The sequence below is a fragment of the Crocodylus porosus genome, unplaced genomic scaffold, assembly GCF_001723895.1.
Source record: "Crocodylus porosus isolate Cpor-Errol unplaced genomic scaffold, CroPor_comp1, whole genome shotgun sequence".
NCBI classification, from domain to species: Eukaryota; Metazoa; Chordata; order Crocodylia; family Crocodylidae; genus Crocodylus; species Crocodylus porosus.
The window spans coordinates 92,135,968-92,155,041 of NW_017728906.1; the positions used below are offsets into that span (position 1 = coordinate 92,135,968).

At 40.7% G+C, this 19,074-nt stretch overlaps 1 protein-coding gene across 3 annotated transcripts in view; it reads right to left on the reverse strand.

The window, feature by feature from the left end:
* The window catches only part of UPF3A (UPF3 regulator of nonsense transcripts homolog A (yeast)), a 45,318-nt gene that overhangs the window by 23,293 nt on the left and 2,951 nt on the right, over nucleotides 1-19,074 (reverse strand). For all 3 annotated transcript variants that reach the window (XM_019529609.1, XM_019529607.1, XM_019529608.1), the window contains exon 2: nucleotides 17,470-17,576. In XM_019529609.1, coding sequence (XP_019385154.1) covers nucleotides 17,470-17,576 — 107 coding nt within the window. The remainder of the gene's footprint in view (nucleotides 1-17,469; nucleotides 17,577-19,074) is intronic.

The window sequence follows — 19,074 nt, forward strand, 5'->3', positions numbered from 1 at the left end:
TTATCAGGGGTGACCACCAGGATCTGGGGGAACGTTTGTTCACCAGAGTGCCCCAAGGGATGATGAGGTCAAACGGTCACAAACTCCTCCATGACCGTTTCAGACTGGACATAAGGAAGAATTTCTTTAATGTCCAAGCCCCCATGGTCTGGAACAGTCTGCCATCAGAGGTGGTTCAAGCACCTACCTTGAACACCTTCAAGAGCAAACAGGATGCTTATCTTGCTGGGATCCTTTTTTTTTTTTTTTTGAATTTGACCCCAGCTGACTTCCTGCTCTTTGGGCAAGGGGCTGGACTCGATGATTTTCCAAGGTCCTTTCCAGTCCTAATGTCTATGAAATCTATGAACTTAGCTCCGCAGTAAAGAGTCACAGTCTATACGTGCACTGGTATTAGGGTGCGGTAAATTAATTCTGCTGTAGGATAGCCCCCTTCAGATAATGTGGGGTGAGAAAAAAACAGAACAGGATTTCAGGAAAGACGATATATAAGATGAAGGACAATATTGGTACAAGGTCAAATAAATAACAATGAATAAATTCTGACTAAAAATAAAAAGGTGGCTTCTAACCACCAGAGGAGTGCAATTCTAGAATGGTCTTCTAAACAAAGCAATCAGAGCACCATAAAGCAGCGGGGGAACCCAAAATGCTTCAAGATGGAATTTGCTAAGTTTATGGAAGGGATAGTATGATAAATTAACAATGTTCTTGGAACAGTAAGCAGAACATGTAATGTCAGACTTCAGGTGTTTGGTATTCCCAGGAAGGGCTAAAAAAGAAAATAAATGCACGGATTGGCTATATAAGGGCAGGATTTAGAGACACAGAATGAAGTTGGAGAAAGCAATTTCAGAATAAGACACAGCTTGCAAACACTGGCGAAGTGGAACACTAGAACAGTTCTACACTGTGATGGTAGGCTTTCAATATCCCCAAATTCTTAGGACAATTTGTGTTTTGAATACATGCTTTAAGTTTCTATATTTTTATGTGCACATAAGGAAGTCTGGGTTAGGTAGCTGCAATAGCCTTTTCTGGGTTAGATTCCTTGTTCTTTCCTTGTTAATGCTTTTGACTTTTGAATTTGCCTGATGCTTGAATTCCTTTTGTAATATATTACATTGCATGCTTCATAACTTAGATTGGCTGCCTGCAGGAACCAGAAAGAAATTTTCTTTCTGTCATAAATACCTTCTTTGGCTTCTGTGGTTCTTTCCCTCTCCTTCTGCCATATCACACATTGGCCAGAATGCTCCTAAATGTTAAGCTGAAATCTCCAGGGGCTAGCTGCTGGGTCTTCCTCATGCACTCAGGATTAAACTAGGCACCAGGTTTGGGATAAAGAAGGACATTTTCCCCATGATAGATTGGCAGAGACCATTAGGCAGTTTTCCTTTCTGTAGCACAGGTAAGAGTCCACTTCCTAGGATTATATGTATATTTTACATAAGTAATTTCCTTACTTTGCAGGGACTATAGCACTGGTTGTGTCCCCTCTCTCCTCTGTCTTCCTGTGACAGATTGCAGGTGGGGTTTTTTTCCCTTTTCTTTCTTTTGGCACAAAGGATATTAAGTTTGTATGGCATGCTTTGAACATATAGCTCATGGGATAGGCTAGAGTGGATGTCTCTGTGGACCATTCTGGACACCCGATTATTACAAAATTGTCTGAAAAGGCCAAAAGGAAATTCTCTACCTTCCTCAAATATATTACTTATCTACTTCAACTTCTGTTTCTTTGGGGTAGAGTATGTGGAGAATTGGATTTGATGATCCAGCAGTTCCCTTCTAGTCCTATGTTTCTAAGTTCATATGAGCAGAAAGAGACAGTTAGCTGTGTTAGTGTGAAGCCACGCAGAAGGCAGAGTAGAGATGTATTGAATGCAAATACAAAAGCTTTTGTGAGCAAAAGTTCACTTCAGCAGATACTATGAAAGGACATGCAGAGAGAAGGCTATCAGAGAGAATGGACTAAATATAAATGAGGGAAGGGAGGTAGGTGGAGGTGAAGCAGTTGTTAATGAAGAGCTTGGCTGTAGACAGTGTATATAGCAGTGTGCTTAGGATGAAAGCTAGTGGCATGGTGGTAGCTGTGGCAGCTGGTAGGTTTCCAAAACAATATGGTAGCAACCTGGCCATTGCAAACCTACATCATCATGGTGTCTAAGAAATGAATTTGCTGAATGGAGTATTCCAGGGTCATTCTGATGGAGGGGTGGGGTGAAAGTTGTATAACTTCCTTGCCTTGTTCAGCATTGCCCCCAACCTTGCTCTTTTCCCTTTTCTTTTTAGAGCATTCTATTTGATAGTCTGCTCTCTGTACATCTTTTATAGTGTCTGAAGTGAACTTTTGCTCATGAAAGTGTATGCATCTGATTCAATTAGTCTGTAAGGTGCATCTCTGCCCAACCTTCCACCCAAGTTTGTATGATTACGTAAGCAGACACCTTAACAAGTTTAAATGGGAGTCCAAAAAAAATTAAAATACAGAATAGAATGGAGGATTTCACTTATGGAACCCTTCACTAGGTCGATGTTGTGCCAAGTGGCCCCAAATGAAAATTATTTCTATTTATTCTTCTAGATGGAGAGCTTTCTACTTTGTAGTAAGACCTCTTGTGCTTTTGGCGAATAGTCTCTGTTAGTCTCTATCAGCCAAAAGGTAAGCTGTCTGTTGTAGTAAGTGGTTCTGAATAAATTATCTGATCTTTGTTCTACAGCAGTATGTCTGGCCAGTTTGGAAGTGTTATCTGATGCCAAGCAGACATCTATAAAAGATGTTAGCCAAAAATGGCTAGCTCCAATATTGAGCTATCAGAATTAGTGCTGTTGTATTGTTTCTGACTTGGCATCAAAAGCATCAGAACTACATACATGAGATCCTTTCCTACTGTATGAAGAGGATCATTATGACTCGCTAGAACAAAATGCCAGATATTTCATATTGTCCTTGGTGGTACCAAGTTTCTAAGGGGATTTTCTCACTAATGGAACATTGACTGGACAGAACTCTTCAGACATCACTCTTGGTTGGTGGTTAAGAAGTCCAGTAGGCTTTTGCTAACTTTGAGAAGATGAAGAACGACTGAGATTTGCCTGTGGTGCTGCCACAAGGCTAACAATTTTACTGTGTCCTGACACAAGGATGATGAGTGGGGATCTCTGCTTTACGCACACACACACACATTATACACATAGACACACATGCAAACATATGCGCAAGTGTTATATATATTAGAGGTGCACAGATATATTGGCGCCATATCAGATCGGCATTGATAAAAGGAAAATTAACATTATTGGCTATCAGCGTTTATGGGCTGGTGTAGCCAATAATGTACCGATAAACATAATATGCCTTCCAGCCAGGGTCTCCAAACATGGCCAGGAATACAGCTGGGCAGTGTGGAGAGCAGTGCTCTGCAGATAAGTCTGTGGAAGGGAAGGGGTGTAGGGGAGCAGGGCAGATTGAGGTCCCCACAATGAGAAGTAGGGCAGGGGCGGGGAGCAGGACAGAGCCACAGGTTGTTTGTCCACAAGATCAGCATCTCAGTGCTTAAAAATGGCAGCAGGGGCATTTGAACTAAAGCTCAAAGAATGACCTTTAGTTCAAGCACCACCACCACCATTTTTAAGTGCTAGGATATTTTAGAATCAGAGCCAAGCAGGGTGAAGGCAAATGTAAGCTGCCTGCTGTGGGCTCAGGGCTCCCCACCCTGCTGCTTTACCCCAGGAGCTGCACACTGGCCAAGTGTCCCCTGGCCAGTGGAGTGCCCTGAACCCACAGCAGGCAGCCCACCTCTTGCCTTCGTCCCACTTGGCTCCACTAGTAAAAGCTTCCTGGTGCTTAAAAATGGTGGCAAGAGCACTTGAACTAAAGCTCATTCTTTGAGCTTTAGTTCAAGTGCCACCCCCCCCAATTTTTAAGTACCGGGACACTGGACAAGCCACCTGTGTCTCTGTTTCACTCCCCACCTTGGCCCCAGGGTCCCATTCACCACCCTGCCCCAGCCTCAGCCCCAGCCCCACTCCCTCCCTCACTAGGGGGCCTCAATCTGCCCCTCCCCACTCCTTCGCCTCCACAGACTTGCCTGCAGGGCACTGCTCTCCAAGCTGCCCAGCTGCATTCCTGTAAATCAGTTATCAGATTGGTATCAGCTGATATGCCTGGTGAATAAGTGGTTATCAGTATTGGCCAAGAAAATCTTTATCAGTGCACCCCTAATATACATTCGATGTTACATAATAATATATACTACACTGAACTTGTTTGTAAGAATCAACACTACGAAGTTCTGTAGAACAGGATGAAATGCCATACAAGCCTATCTGATTGCTGAGTTTTAGAACATTTATGTGAATGAATACTTTCCAAACAAAGCCCTTTTTACTTAGATGTGGCTTGAGTGTTCAGTGCAACCTGTACCTGATGCATCTATGAATAATGCCTTTGCAAGAGAAGAAGCAGAGAAAATTCTTAGTGACCAACACGAAAAACTGACAACTCATATATTCATTTGTAAGTCTGCTTCTAGCAAGATTTACCTGGCCACTGGCTATGCTTGGAGCTCTAAAACGAGAATCTCTGATATTTCTGATCAAAAAGATTTCTTGCTGGATCACAAATAGAAGATGTGGCCAGGTAATGGAGACAAAGAAGAAATATATTCAAAGACAGTACCAATCTTTGAAGCAGCCTTGGTACTGTGATATCAGAAACGTATAGTTGCCAAACAAAGGCACCCCTGCTGGTGACAGTATAGGTCACTTCTTTCAAAACTACATTAGTAAGTACTGCCGCAGCTTCCACTGATGTTGCCGATCTCAGTACCTTGCATCAAACCTGATATTGATATCATTGCTGATGTCAGTATTGATATCAATGCTGGATTTTGTGTTTTGCCAATATTTTCAAGTTTGAATACTAAACATCATTCACAATTTGTTGATATTAAGCCAAAGTGTCACTTGCTTCTGTTGGAAAAATGATCCTAGTGCTCTATTCCCTGGAAAGTGAAGCCTTATAGAAAAAAAAAAGGGACTGCTACCTAGTATCGTGCCTATCCCATGCCTACCTCCTCTGTCTCAGGTAGGTGTGGAACTGGTGGTTGGTGTCAAGGTGACAGCCAGTATCAAAACAGTCATTAACACTAAATCCTGTCCTGATGGTGCTGAAGGGTTTTTTTGCCAATATCAGCTGTGAGTGTGGTATACTGGTTGATTGGGATACCGGATTACATGGATATTAGAAAAGGTTGGATCTGGCTTAAAAGCTGACCCTCACTCTTCAGGATTTGACACTCCTCACATTGCTCAAGGAACGGCACACTAACTAGTACTCTGGCACATTGCTACTAGCAAGACAGAACAGAGAGTAGCTGTCCATGTGTAAAATATGTATCATTGAATGAAGATAATTTGGAGCTTGCCAGCTTTGAATGTCTTTTTGGTTGTGGGTAGAGACAAAGAAAATTAAGGCAGGACACATTACATGTAAGGGTATTGGAGGGGAGGAGGACAAGAGAAATAAAATAAAATTAACTTTACCAGCTGTTCGTTATTCAGACTGCAAAAGGCAGTGCATGAACTGCAAAAGACAATTGCTTGTTCTGTCTTCCTAACTTAGGTAGTAAGAAGAGCCTGAGGAATGGTTGTGGCTACTCTGTCCATTTTGCCCTTGGGTAAGGGAGATATGAGGACAAACACAGTGTTAATACAGCCCAAATGCTATTCAAAGGTCTTCAGTCTTGGATGCAGAGGGTGTATGCACAGGATACACTTGGACATATATCTGGAATAATTTTTTTATCCTTCTGAATTAGTTTGTTTTTAGGAGTGGATACCCAAGTGAGACATGCTCCAGCTGCACACCCCTCATGCAGTCAGTCACTGGCTGCTGCATTTACAAGAAGCCAATGCCATCTTTAATAAAGCCCTAAAAGCAGCAGGGAGACACCAGTAAGGTATCTGCACAACAAAACAGCTGGTGAGCTTGCACAGTCTTAACCTTTGTGCTTGCTTTGATTTTAGTGCCTGAACCTAGCTTGAGCCGAGCGAGATCTCTAGCTGGTGACTCTGGCTTCCAGCTCTGGCTTGAATCAGTTCCCTAATTCTAGTTCCATGACCCTTGCCTGTCCTTGACCATGACTTTGACCTTTGAATTCCAGCTTGTCAACTGGTTCTAGACCTTGGACTCCAATTCCTGACCCCAGGCCTAAACACTACTAGGCCTAACCACCCATGTTCTAGTTGTGACAGATAAACTAATTTGCTGTTCTGGAAATGTTTATTATCTAGCATTTCTATGAAGCCTTAGACCTATAGAATAAAGAAAAGCTAAGTGGTGGCCAGGTCAAATTGCTGGCTGTGGAGCCAAAACTTGACATAAAGAAAAACACATCCTGCTAATGGTGTACAATGATAAAGCATTGCTCCTTAGCACTTAGATGGATAATTATGCATGCAAATGAAGTTACTTACCTGTATGTTTGCAACACTGGGGTCTTAACTGAGACATCTCTTACTTTACAAATAAGTTAAAAAACAGAAATGCTGCATTTATATCTTTATGAAAGACTTCACTTTGGAGGAAAACTCCAGTGACAGTAACGTTAAAATTCACAAAAAAAATTAATACATGTTAATAAGAACTAATGTTAATGAAATATATTGGTGACATTTCCAACATTTCTGAGAAAGTATACTATAGTGATGCAGCCATGAAAAAAGTCAAAATGAAATAGAATCAATATCCCACCCACTGATTTTAATAGGAAATAAAATTCAGCACTCAAAGTTCACAAGAGGCACATCTACACATGTACTTTACTATACAGCACACTAATTTGCCATGAAGTAAAGTGTCACCATCTACGTGTGCATAGCAATTAATCCAGCGTAGACTAATTTACTAAGCTGTCCGATAGTCCTGTCAAGTACTATTGGATGGCGTAGTAAATTACTGTGCTTAAATACATGTATAGATGGTGATGTCTGAATTAGTTTACTCTGGCTCAAATACACTGAGTTTATTCAGTCACATTAACTGCATGTGTAGATGCTCCTTATGTGTAAGACTGAATTGGTTTTGTTTTCTTTATAAACAATAAAAGGTGTATGTCAGTATTGGCATCCAAACGTGTATTTTAATTCCCACTTTCCTATTCCTCAGGATTCAGAATCTTATCCTAGTGGCTGACTCCCTATGCCCCTTCTTTAAAAAACTGAGTAGGGGTCAGTTTTAATTAAAACAACCTTTTTCTTTCATACAATACTCAGTAGGTATTGCACTTACTGAGGACAAAATCCAAATTGTATTCACTCCTTTGCCTGAAGGGATTCAAAACAACCTCCATGAAGAATGCCTTAATGACTAAGTTACAGACTACTCATCAGGTGGTTTTACTGTTGCAAAGAACTCAAAAAGACCACCGTAGATTTATATTCAAAATATCTGGGTTTATCTTGTTTATAAACCTAACAGGGTTAACAGTGTGTGACACTCCACAGCACCCCTGAAAGGATCTCAAGGCACCCCAAGATACCATGGACCCCTGCTTGAGAATCACCAATTTAGGGTATGGTGGAGTCTTTTGTTTCAGACCCTGATCCAAGGACTGTTTTAATATTTTAATTAAATTATAGTTTCACATAAAGTTCATAAGTAGTGCTTTGAGCAGGAATTATGTCTAGCATTTAGGGTATTTATTACTCTTCTATTCAGAGAAGTGCACCAACTCATAAACTAGTAATTCTCCCTCTCTCTAGTCAAAAAACATTTTCTGCACAGTGAAACAGCTTCAAGAGAAAGGGGAGGCACTGGCCTGCCCCAGCCCTCCCCAAATAACTTACAGCCATGTGGTTGGGACACTGAAAAATGCCAAAGACTATAGGAAATAAAAATAGGATTCTTCAGACATTTTTGGATATGTTAGACCCGCAGGTGGTTCCTGTCCATTTTGGCACCACAATTGATTTCTTTCTCCTCAGCATACAAAACAGCAGCATTTCTCTATCTTCTTACACTTAGATTTGTAGAAGTAAATACATTTCAAAACAGAACCAAACATTTTAAACAGTTAATTTTTCAACTAAGCATTTATTACTGATCAGCAAAAGATGACTATAGGAAAATGTAGCCAGGACAGTATTTTCTGAAGTGCAGACTTCAGAATTATATTGTGCCACAGGATCCAGTGTAGCTACCAGATTTACACTAATAAAATGGTAAAAGATATTCAAGACCAAAACCATCACCTGCAGTATCAGAAACGCATACAAATGTAGATACATAGAAGTGTGTGCCTATCAGGGGTGTGCAAAACGGGCCATATTCAATTTGGATTCGGCCCAAAATCGGGGACAGTTAGTCAATCTGTTGATTTGGATCACTGTCTTGATTCGATTCGACCAAATCTGAAGCTTCAATGCTGATTCAGAGAATCAGCGATTCAGCCACAGACACAGCTTTAAATGTTTTTTCTACACACCTCCGGGTACCAGGCACGGCTCATGAAGGCTGTGATGGTGGGGTGGATAGAGCGTTCCACAGGAGTGCAGGGGCCCCCCCACATGCTTGGTGGCAAACCTAGAAGTGGAAGTACTTCTGGTTCACTTCTGGGTCCACTCCCGATCATGCAGGGGGGCCCTCCTGCATCTCCCCAGCTCAGCAATTGACCACAAGGGGACCCCAGGTGCCCCCGCAGACTCAGGAGGCACCAGTTGCTGAGCCGGGGCGCACTCCACGGCAGACCCAGAAGTGGACTGGAAGTACTTCTGGTCCACTTCTGGGTCTCCTGCCAAGCACGCTGGGGACCCTTCATGCTCCTGTGGGATGCTCCATCTGTCCCAGCACCTCAGCATTTACAAGCCCCCTGGTACCTTGAGGTATGCCAAAAAAACATTTAAAGCTGTGTCTATGTCCGAATCACTGAGTCTTTCCAAATCAATTTGAAGCATTCTGACTTGATTTGGAGAGATTAAAGGCTCTCCTGATTCGATTTGGAGAGTCACCACCGAATCAAATCAGTGACCGAAGTTTTGCACAGTCCTAGTGCCTAGTAACACTACTAAACTGAGACAGCCCTTGTTATAGCTTTTACATTATGCTATTTCAGCATGTGGCTAGGAGAGTGATTAGCAACTACAGGTCTGTTTCTCAAATGCAGGTGGCTCCAAAGGCAAATAGCTGGACTGAAAATACACAGGACTCAGGCATCTATAAATCAAATATGGCAATGTCTAACTTCCAGATGCCTATCTTCCCAGGTGGAATCCAGAACTGTTACTGTTCTTTCAAAGAACTGAGCAGGCTTCACAATTTTCTTTTAAAACATAGCCAGAGAAAACTGAACCATCCCCCTCTTAATCATAGGCCCAGTGGTTCTCAACCAAAAAATAAAACATATTCAATGTCCTTTTCAGCTAGATGGCTTTAAACTGACTTCTTGCACCTCACTGGAAAAAGCCATGGAATATTTTAGAGAGACACTGTCTGCCCATATTATTAAAGGTATGCCTCCATGCAGCAAATATTGCAAGGTTCATGTGACCAAACAGGAAGGCTAATTCTTTAGCTTAGTGGTTAGTACATGCACCGTACTAACCACTAAAGCTGGAAGGACATGTCCTAGGCTACCTCTGCATTTTACATTCAGCCATCTTTGAATAAAAGGTCTCTGGCCCTATAAACCTGACATTCAGTGCTATACATTGGCACATATTCAAGAAGGATGGAGACTGCTCTCACTTAATTTAGGCCAGTGGTGCCCAACCTTTTGTCATCATGAACCAGATAAGTGGTGCAGGGCTGGTCTGTGGGCGACATCTCATACAGGGCCGGCACGTAGGACTAGACCCTTCACTAAAGATGTGGCCATGCATCAGCCCAGCTCAGCCCTGCACACCCAGAAGCAGCCATGAACTGGCCCAAGCCAGCATACCCCAATGTAGCTGTGTGGTAGGCCAGCCCTGCATGCTGACACAATCTGGTATGCAGAGCCACATTATCCAGCCAACAGGGCTCTCCCCAGGTCTGGAAATTTGGCAGCAGGGGAGCAGCAATTAATGCTGCTACTGCTCCCTCCTCCCTGCCAAATTTTTGGACCTGTAAAGAGTCCTGTGGGCCTGATGAAATGGCTTCATGGGCTGGATTTGGCTTACAGACTGAGGGTTGAACACCCCTGATCTAAACTAAACTCCAGTGATTGGGGTGTTAGTGAAGGTAGACATAGGTTTGAGCCTTCTCAGGCCAACAAAAGTGTTAAACGTGGGTCTCCCATTCCTTGGGCAAGTACCTTAAGTCCTGGAGTATTTATATAAAATGTGGGCTTCCACTTACGTTGCCTTCGCTGGACTCTAGGAATTTTTGGCAGGAGAAAGTTGCCCACACTGAGGTCTTGGATATATCAACAATCCGAGTATCCATTCTCTTCTCAGTCAGCATTGACTTTGAGGTGCAAAGACTGGATGATGGCCATATACCCATGGATGTCTTGTATGGAGAAATCTTTAGAGGAAGAATACCATGTGGGACTCTTTAGCTCCATTCCAAAGATGTTTACAAGAGAAATATGAAACCAATGAACACTGAGCCAAATGACTGGGAGAAGATCAAAGTGCCTGTAAACAGTTTATAAGTGTAGAATAGAGGCTCAAGGAAAGAAGAGCCCAATACACAAAGGAAAAAGAAAACTTAGAAAGAACCCCATACCACATTCAGGACTGTTACATACAAAGTTCACGTGCGATAACTGAGGAATGGACTTTCACTCAAGAACTGGGCTCCACAGCCACACTCAGAGGCTCAACAAGCTGATACCTCACTCAGTGCAAAACTATTGTCTCACAAGACAGACAGATGCCTGGGCACATCAACTTCTCCTGAGAGCCCTGCTTAGAAGAAAGCTGCCATAACTGCAGTTTGTGAGATGCCTGATCTTGCATCTGTTAGGTATTCTTAGAGTACACCTACTGAGTTAGGCTGTTCACAAAAATCAGCAGAAGAACAACCAGTTTCCAAATCCTGTATAGGCTTAGATGCCTTGTTGATCAAACGAAGGCACTTCTACAGAAGCAGAACTCTAAGCTACTTCCTTCACACAGGAAGGTTTATAGCAAGTTCAGCCACCTTCACCTTTACAGATAAGCAAGGGGTCCTAGATTGGAATTTTGGACTTAGGTATGTACACCTCAGTCCTCCTTTAGGTACATACATTCTTTTATTGGATCTACCCCAAACCCTCTGAAGTGAATAATAGGGGTAAGGTCAGCTAGTATGAGATTGTTTAGGAATTTTCAAACTGTGGGAAGCTAAGATGATTGGGGTTACTTCATTCTTTTTTGATACCTACCAGTGTACCTCTCATACTATATTTAAAATGCTTCTTCATAAAGTTGTATGGGATTGAATTCTTTGAAGGCCACTCCATATTTTGCCATACACGTCCAACAAAAAAACTACTGCACTGCTGAGCATCCACACCACATTTGGGATGGACTTACTGTACCCAGTGTCTGCTGATATGAGATGCTGGTTAGGACATTTTCTATGGAAATCAGCCTCTCATAACAATGTAACTAGCTGAATACATTTCCTCAGCAACCCCGACAGTTTGTTTTCTGCTGAGCAATGAGTGAAATATAACTTTTGAATGAAATTAATTTCTGTAATGTTCACAGTCTCATTAGCTAACAATTAATATATTGGATACCTGTCTTCCAACACTTTCTCTGTGCACAAAACCCTTTGAGATCCTATGCACACTGCACCAAAGATGCGTGGCACACTTGATGCTGATCTCTATATGGCAACTAGATTGCTAGGTAATCTCTTCCACAAATGAACATGCTGCATATCATCACCGAAGCCTTTACTTCTATGGAAGAATGCATTCCTCTATGTTTTGTAAACAGATAATTTACACATTCTCCATTGAATTTTTTCTAATATATTTCTTCATAAATGTGTGGATTAAGAACAACCATTTTAATTTGTTTTCCTTTACCTAAAATAAAAAAAGAAAAGGATTGTTAAACAAATATTAACATATAAAAAAAACAAGAAATGCAATTCTAATTTAGCAAAAATACCTACCAATCAGCCATTCGTCTTCATCTTGACCACTCATGAATTTGATTGATAATTAATTTTTCAATTGAAATAGAACATGATAAAAACTACAGTAAAATAGTATAATATCCCCAAAACTATGAGGGCTCACAGCTAAGATTCCTAACACAACTTTGTCATACCGTGTCAGAGGTAAATGAGAAAGTGAAGGGGTTTCTCACTGCATCTTGGAATAGTTAGCAATCCCTTGTTCTTCACTCACATCAGTGTATGTAATAAATTCCTCTGTTCATGTATATACTAAAATGCAGGTTGAGAACAACATTTGACAACATAAAATACACAACCATAACAAGATAAAATCCACTGCATCTAATCCTTTGCTACCTGTAATGGGTCTGGATTTTACAAGTGAAGCATTTTGAAAATGCTTCAATTTCAAACCATGTTCAAGAACTATTGAATTACCATTACTGAGTACTACAACTCTGATGAATAGGGTATTCTAGCTATATTGACAATCATGAAGGCATGTGGTTTTGAAAGACATGGAAGATCACCATGACTGTAACCAAGATGCTTCATGGGTAGTGAAAGTTGAGAAAGCTGCAGCCAGGTGGTTATTCCTCTGCATGACATCGTGACAGACTGCAAGCTGGTGGGTCTGCAGCACAGCATTAGGCAGTGTAGGATGGTTACAGGCCTGCCTAAGGAGGACCAGACCAGCTGATTAGAATAACTGGCTGGCCAAAGGACATTAAAAACAGGCAGGAAGTGAGGCTGAAGGTATCAAGCATCAGCCAAGGCTCTCTCCAGGTCTAAGAGACCACAAGGGGAGGGAGGAGTTAACCCTTTATGGACTATGGTAAGGCTTAATAATAAGGTATAATTGGTGTTTAAGAGAACTCCAGAGGGTCTGGTGGGGCCAGAAGATAAAGTTGTGTATGATTTAAAGACTGGGAGGAAACCTGAGAGAAATGGGATAAACCCCAAATCTGCTAGAGACATAATACCAAACAGATTTTACTTAATGGAGCACACTGCTTGCAAGCCTAGCCAACAAAGAGTAATCTCAACAAAGAGTTAAGGCTTCAAATCTAGCATGAGCATCAGCAACTGCAGGACTTCAGCATGTAGAAGCCCTCTCCTCTTTCCTTAAATCCATATAAAGCTCACTCCAGAACTGCAAAGCTATATTACCAACTTGAGTTCTTCGGACTGGAGAAGAGTATCTGGCCATCATCATTGTATAGAAACCTTCCATGCTTATTCATGATTTTGAATAAATTAAAAACATTGCAATGCATGCACCTTATGAATACATTTGAATGAAATTGAATAAATTAAGTCATGAATAAATTTGAATAACATACAACGTAATACATGCACTTTATAGACTGACTTTAAGACAATGTTTTAATAGGGATTTATTGAACTTGAGGACGCTGTCAGCTGATTTCACAGGAAGATCACACAGCAGGCAGCCATTTTTGTGGGCGGAGCATGCCAGGCCACCTTAATCCCCTGACTGGCCAAGGGGCCCCAGTGGCTTTGCCTGTCACTGCCAACTGGATGCACCTAAAGCACAGAGCACGCCTGAAATCGCAGCTCCATGAAAACTGTGATTTCAGTAGGTCCCTATTCATTAAAGACAGCTGTTCTTAATCAAATCCACATTTTTTTTAAATGGCAGACAGTTTATGTGCAACAAAATAGTGGAAACTGAAACACAATTAAAACTGAAGGAACTATCAAACTACAGGGTTAACAGATTTGTGTAGATGCTAGGTTTAAGTGTGCAGATGGCATTGTTGCTCTATCTTGTCTGGATGGGACACCACAGGCACTTCCAGTATTCTACAGTGGGAACAGGGAAAGAGAGTTCTTTGTCTCCTTTGTCCTCAACAGACTATAAGATATCATTAAGATGAGACATATGAGCACAGTGCAACCATTTTCTTCAGCAAACGAAAGTTAGTCCCAAGTCAGTCCACACACACACTGTTACTGCACAGTATGGCACAATGTTACTGTTCAATAACTAATTGGGCATAAATTTGATACCTGCATGATGCAAGTATCTAATTTATGCTCAAACTAGCATAAGTCGCCATATTTACTGCGCAGTACGTGCATGCACATGTAGATGTATGCCTGTACTACACAGTCACTTTGGTCACTGCACGGTAAATGTGCATGTGTAGATGTGCCCAGCAAGTAGAATAAGACCCGAGGAAGTTCACATTTTGGTCCATAGGCACAGGATTAATTTTTCTTTTTTTTGTATTAAAAAAATATATATATATATATAAAACTTTTATTCCCCAAATTTTCCAATTTTGGTACCCTCATGGATGCAGTGTGGGAGCTGGAAAAATAGCCAAGCCAATGAAAGGTTAAAGGCACTGAATAGAGGCAGATATGTCTGCCTCTGTTGCGATAATATCTGCTAATCATAACTGTTGACAGTATATTAACAGTACCTGGCAGAAAGTCTTCTAACAGATACTAATGAGATCGACTGCTCTAGTACACCACTTAGTACTTACAAATGTTGTCCCATCTGCTGCACAGTCACTATATGTCTCCAGATGGGTCTTGCGGATAATTTCCAACTGAGTCACCAGCTAGGGTCAAAGAGTGCTCAAGGGATCTTAGTTGTCCATGTGTATGTCTTCCTATGTGAGAGTTCATAACTGCCTATATGGATTCTGAAGACTCACTATAGACTGTTGCCTTATTTTCCAATATACACTTGGATACATGTGATAGCTTTTAGAGCAAAAACCTAGTCCAGCTCCTTGTAGGCTGTGCATGTATCGGAAGGTCTTGATTTTGTAGTACTGTTTTTGTAAATCCATTACAGATCCTTGATTGTACTGTGGCTACTGCTATTGCATTTGGTCTGCCCGTTGCTTGTAGATCTTTGCATTTTAGTGACCACAGGAAGTTGAGATTGAACTCACTCCTTTCCCAAAATTGCAAGGAAGTCCAGGACCTCCTGACAAATCCACGCAGAAGCATTAAACGTAACGACTACATGGCACTTGGGGTGTCTGAACTTGGCATTAGCTGAAATCACAAAGAGATGTGCTTGGGAGCGTGACATTATTCAAAATGCAGGGCACAGGGTGGAATATCGAGTCAACAGCAACCTTAAGCAGCAGAGAGAAAAGGTAACTAGGAAAGCCAAAGCAGATGTGATGCAATGCAGTGTGGGATAGTAGCTGGAGGACTATTTCATAATTATTTTGAAATGGGGGTGCATACATAGAAACATTACAGGGGTATAACTCATTCCAAATTATAATTTTGTCATGTGCAGGGAAAAATAATTATAATAGCATACAGTGCAAGATAAATTATGGGTATACGGATATAAGGTAGTTCCTTCTAAAACAGCCAAAGTTAGGCCAAAAATCTTTTCCACACAGACAATGCTTTAGTTTCTAAGAAGACAGCAAGGAACTGGAATACAAATCACAGTGAAAAGAGTGCCTTCCAGACCACTGTTTTACCAAAAGATTAATAAGAGCAACTAAATAAATCTGAAACACCAAGTAATAAATGTCAGAAACTTTAGAGTCTCTTTTGTGCTAGTCTCTAAAATGTTAGTCAGTTTTCAACCTCTCAAAATATAGTAACCAAATAAAAATAAAGCTGCATTTTCAGATGTTAAGACTTACTCTGTAAAGCAGATGATTTTGTAAGTGCTTTAACCATGCCCTCATCTTTTTTTCCCAGTTATCCAGAATTATCTGCTTCTTAAGCAATAGTTGAATGCTGACAGCGACACCAGCGAGTCAGTGTGTTGTAAGCATTCAGCTGGGAAAATAATTCACAACAAATAATTCACTCAATCTTTTCAGGCTCTTTCTTTACATATGCAATATCCATAAGAATAATGTATTTTTCATATTTATTGTTAAAAATTCCTTGACAATCTTTCCTCACCAAAGGTTTTGTTTGTACTCCAAATGTGAGCTGTGCTGGTTATGTAAGCAATATGGCAGTGTTTCTTTTGTACATATTTTCTTACTTCTTACATAGGAGAGGACAAAGATTAATACAGCATGTGACAGAGTTTGCAAAACACTTAGAGTCCTTGTGGAGGCAATCTGATAAGGCAAAGAAGGAGTTGACTGCAGCCTAGTTTGCGTGAAAATGAGAGAATTAAAAAGGTAAATATAGGACCTATTCTCAATTCCCTAGATGTCCAAGGAATTACATTGAGCTACACAAACCCTGGAACATTTCCTGGCATTTGGCCAAACACTATGTATTGGGCACAGAGAGTCTTTTTAAGAGAAGGTGTTTTACTGTTTTTTTGCAGCACAAGTTGAACACAAACCTAAAAGGCTTTCCTAAATCATGGTGACTAGATTCTCAAGAAAGACATAGGGAAACTAAGATCCTGCTAACAGATGCTCAAAAAACCCATCCTAGCACTGCAGGTGCCTAAACACGCTCTCTGCCTAATTTTTCACTAGTAACATATTGCTGGCACCAAAGCTTCTGAAGTTATGCATGTGGCAAGCCAAGTTTGGCTGTTGGCAACTTCCCCCCACCATCTCCTTGAATGTGCTTGGTGATTATATTTCTGAAAGGCTCAAGGCTTTTGCAGTCACAGGCTCTAATAAACCATTCCAGAATTGTGACCAGAGGTGCATGCATGGCTTGGCTAGAGAGATAATTCAGCATATAGTTAAGCATACGTACCTCTATGCTACACATTTTGTGACTTCAACATTCAAACAGATGTGTCCCATTGCAATATGACAATGTTAGAAGTGTTTCAGTAACTTTAATTGTTCTATTTCCTCTCTTTCTGAAACTTGTTTCGTTAGAAAGTTTGCTTAACTTAGTTGATACCACCCACTGCAAATAGTTAGTAAACTTCCTTTGTTTCATTATTTTTAAATTGCCAATGAAATAATTACAAAATATATTGAATGAAATAAAAGCTCTACCTTTGACTGATTAGTTGTGTATCTTTAATGTTTGCTTTTTAAAAATATTCATGAGAATAGAACTAGATTTTTGAAAGTCTATAAAAAGCTAATGTAAATATGGAAGCAATTAAGTTGTTCACTTAAATTCAAATGAACATTTGGCCAGCTCTGGTTTTTTTCAGCATTAGGAAGGCATAATATAAATTGAGGAAAAGCTCTCTTCTACTTCACCAGTGAAAGCTGGAACAGAACTTGAGTATTTTAAAGTTCCCTACATAAAAAAAAGCAAAATCTAGGTAACCAACATAACAAAAAGATAGAGGTTCTGGGGACAAAAGATGCAATTTTGTATGTGACTATGCCCAAGGTACCTTAGACAGGTTGCTTGCAAAAGCACAGAAATACCTTGTTTCTTCTTAATACTAAGAAACAGCTTATCCTCACCTGGGATCAGCAGTGCAAAATTCAAAATAATCATGGGCAGGTAGAGGATGCAGCTGCTCCTCTAGTTGCTCTTTAGTTAGGCAAGGAGGAAGACGGCGAATAACTACCTGCAAAGTACCAACGAGAAAAGAAAAATAACAATTAGCACTGATCTAGATATAAAATTATTAGAAAAATAGTAAACAAATTATATAGCATTTTTCCAAAAAACCCTCTCTAGAATTTAAAATTTCATTTGGTATGCATTTTGCTTGCACCAGCAGGCAAGTGGAATGGATAACCTACAACTAATTTCTGTTTCTGTCACATAAAGGAGAGGAATTGACAGCTATTACATATAGTGTGATTCTAGGAGACAGGAAATATCTTACAACAAAGAACTTAAGAGCCAGGATACTTCAGTCAAAAATAAAAGACATTAATAAATTACATAAAGCCAAATTGCTACGAAAACATACCTAATAATGGATATGGCAGGAAGTCTTAAGTGGAGTTTCATTGTGGTCTGTTTTTGGGCTAAGGTTGCTCAACATTTCTATTCATGGTATAGATACAAGGACAGAGAATATGGTGATCAGCAGGGATCCTCGTCTTCTCCAACAAAAAAAAAAAATCCCCAATTTTCAGATTAAAAAAGTAACCCCAAATCCACATTTTTCCATTATTTAAATGAAACACCACTACAGACCTGTGTATAGTGGTGTTTCATTTAAATAATGGAAAAATGTGGATTTGGCATTACTTTTTTAATCTGAAAATTGGGGATTTTTTTTTAATCCGAGTAAACCAGGATCCCTGGTGGTCAGACCTGTAGATGCCACTAAGGTTGGTGGGCTTGTCAAAACTTTAGGGGACAGGACTGAAATCCAAAGTGGTCTTTATAAACTGGAGGCCTGGATCGTAGTCACCAAGATTACATTTAACAAAGACAAATATAAAGTGCTACAAACAAAGAAATATGCACAAACATGACATGGGACATGATGGGTTTGGCTATAACATAGCTAAGGAAGAAAGGGGTGCTTACAGTGGATGACATACTCAGTATTAGTCAACAATGCAATGATGTTGCAAAAAAAATGCAAATGTGTGTTGCATGTTATGCAGGGGTGTATTCTCATTTCTTTCTTCTTTTTACACTCTTGTTTTCTGCATGGCCTTCCACAGCAACTGATGAAGTGAACTTCAGGCCACGGAGCTTGTGCTCTCTCATACATGTAAACATATATACATATATGTATTATAGAGTCTATAAAGGGGCATGTGTGCCCCACCCCTGGACCCAAGGGGCGCACACAGACGAGCATGCTCATGCCTTTGAGACGGGACAAAAGACATGTGCAGGAACGCAAAAATGTTCCCCGCACTGCAAACTTGCAGTGTGGGGAGAAAATTAGACCCCTGGGGGGTCTAAAAAAAATGAAGTTTAAAAAAGCAGGGCAGGCTCTAAAAAGGCTGAGGCAACTGGAGGCTGGGTCCTCCACAAAGATGTTCTGGCTGCCAGAGCATCTCTATGGTTGGCCCCTTGCCCTGATGCTAAACACGCGGTCTGTGCAGCATCAGGGCTCCAGTGCTATAAGTAAGGGGTCGGGGCAGGGCTGGAGG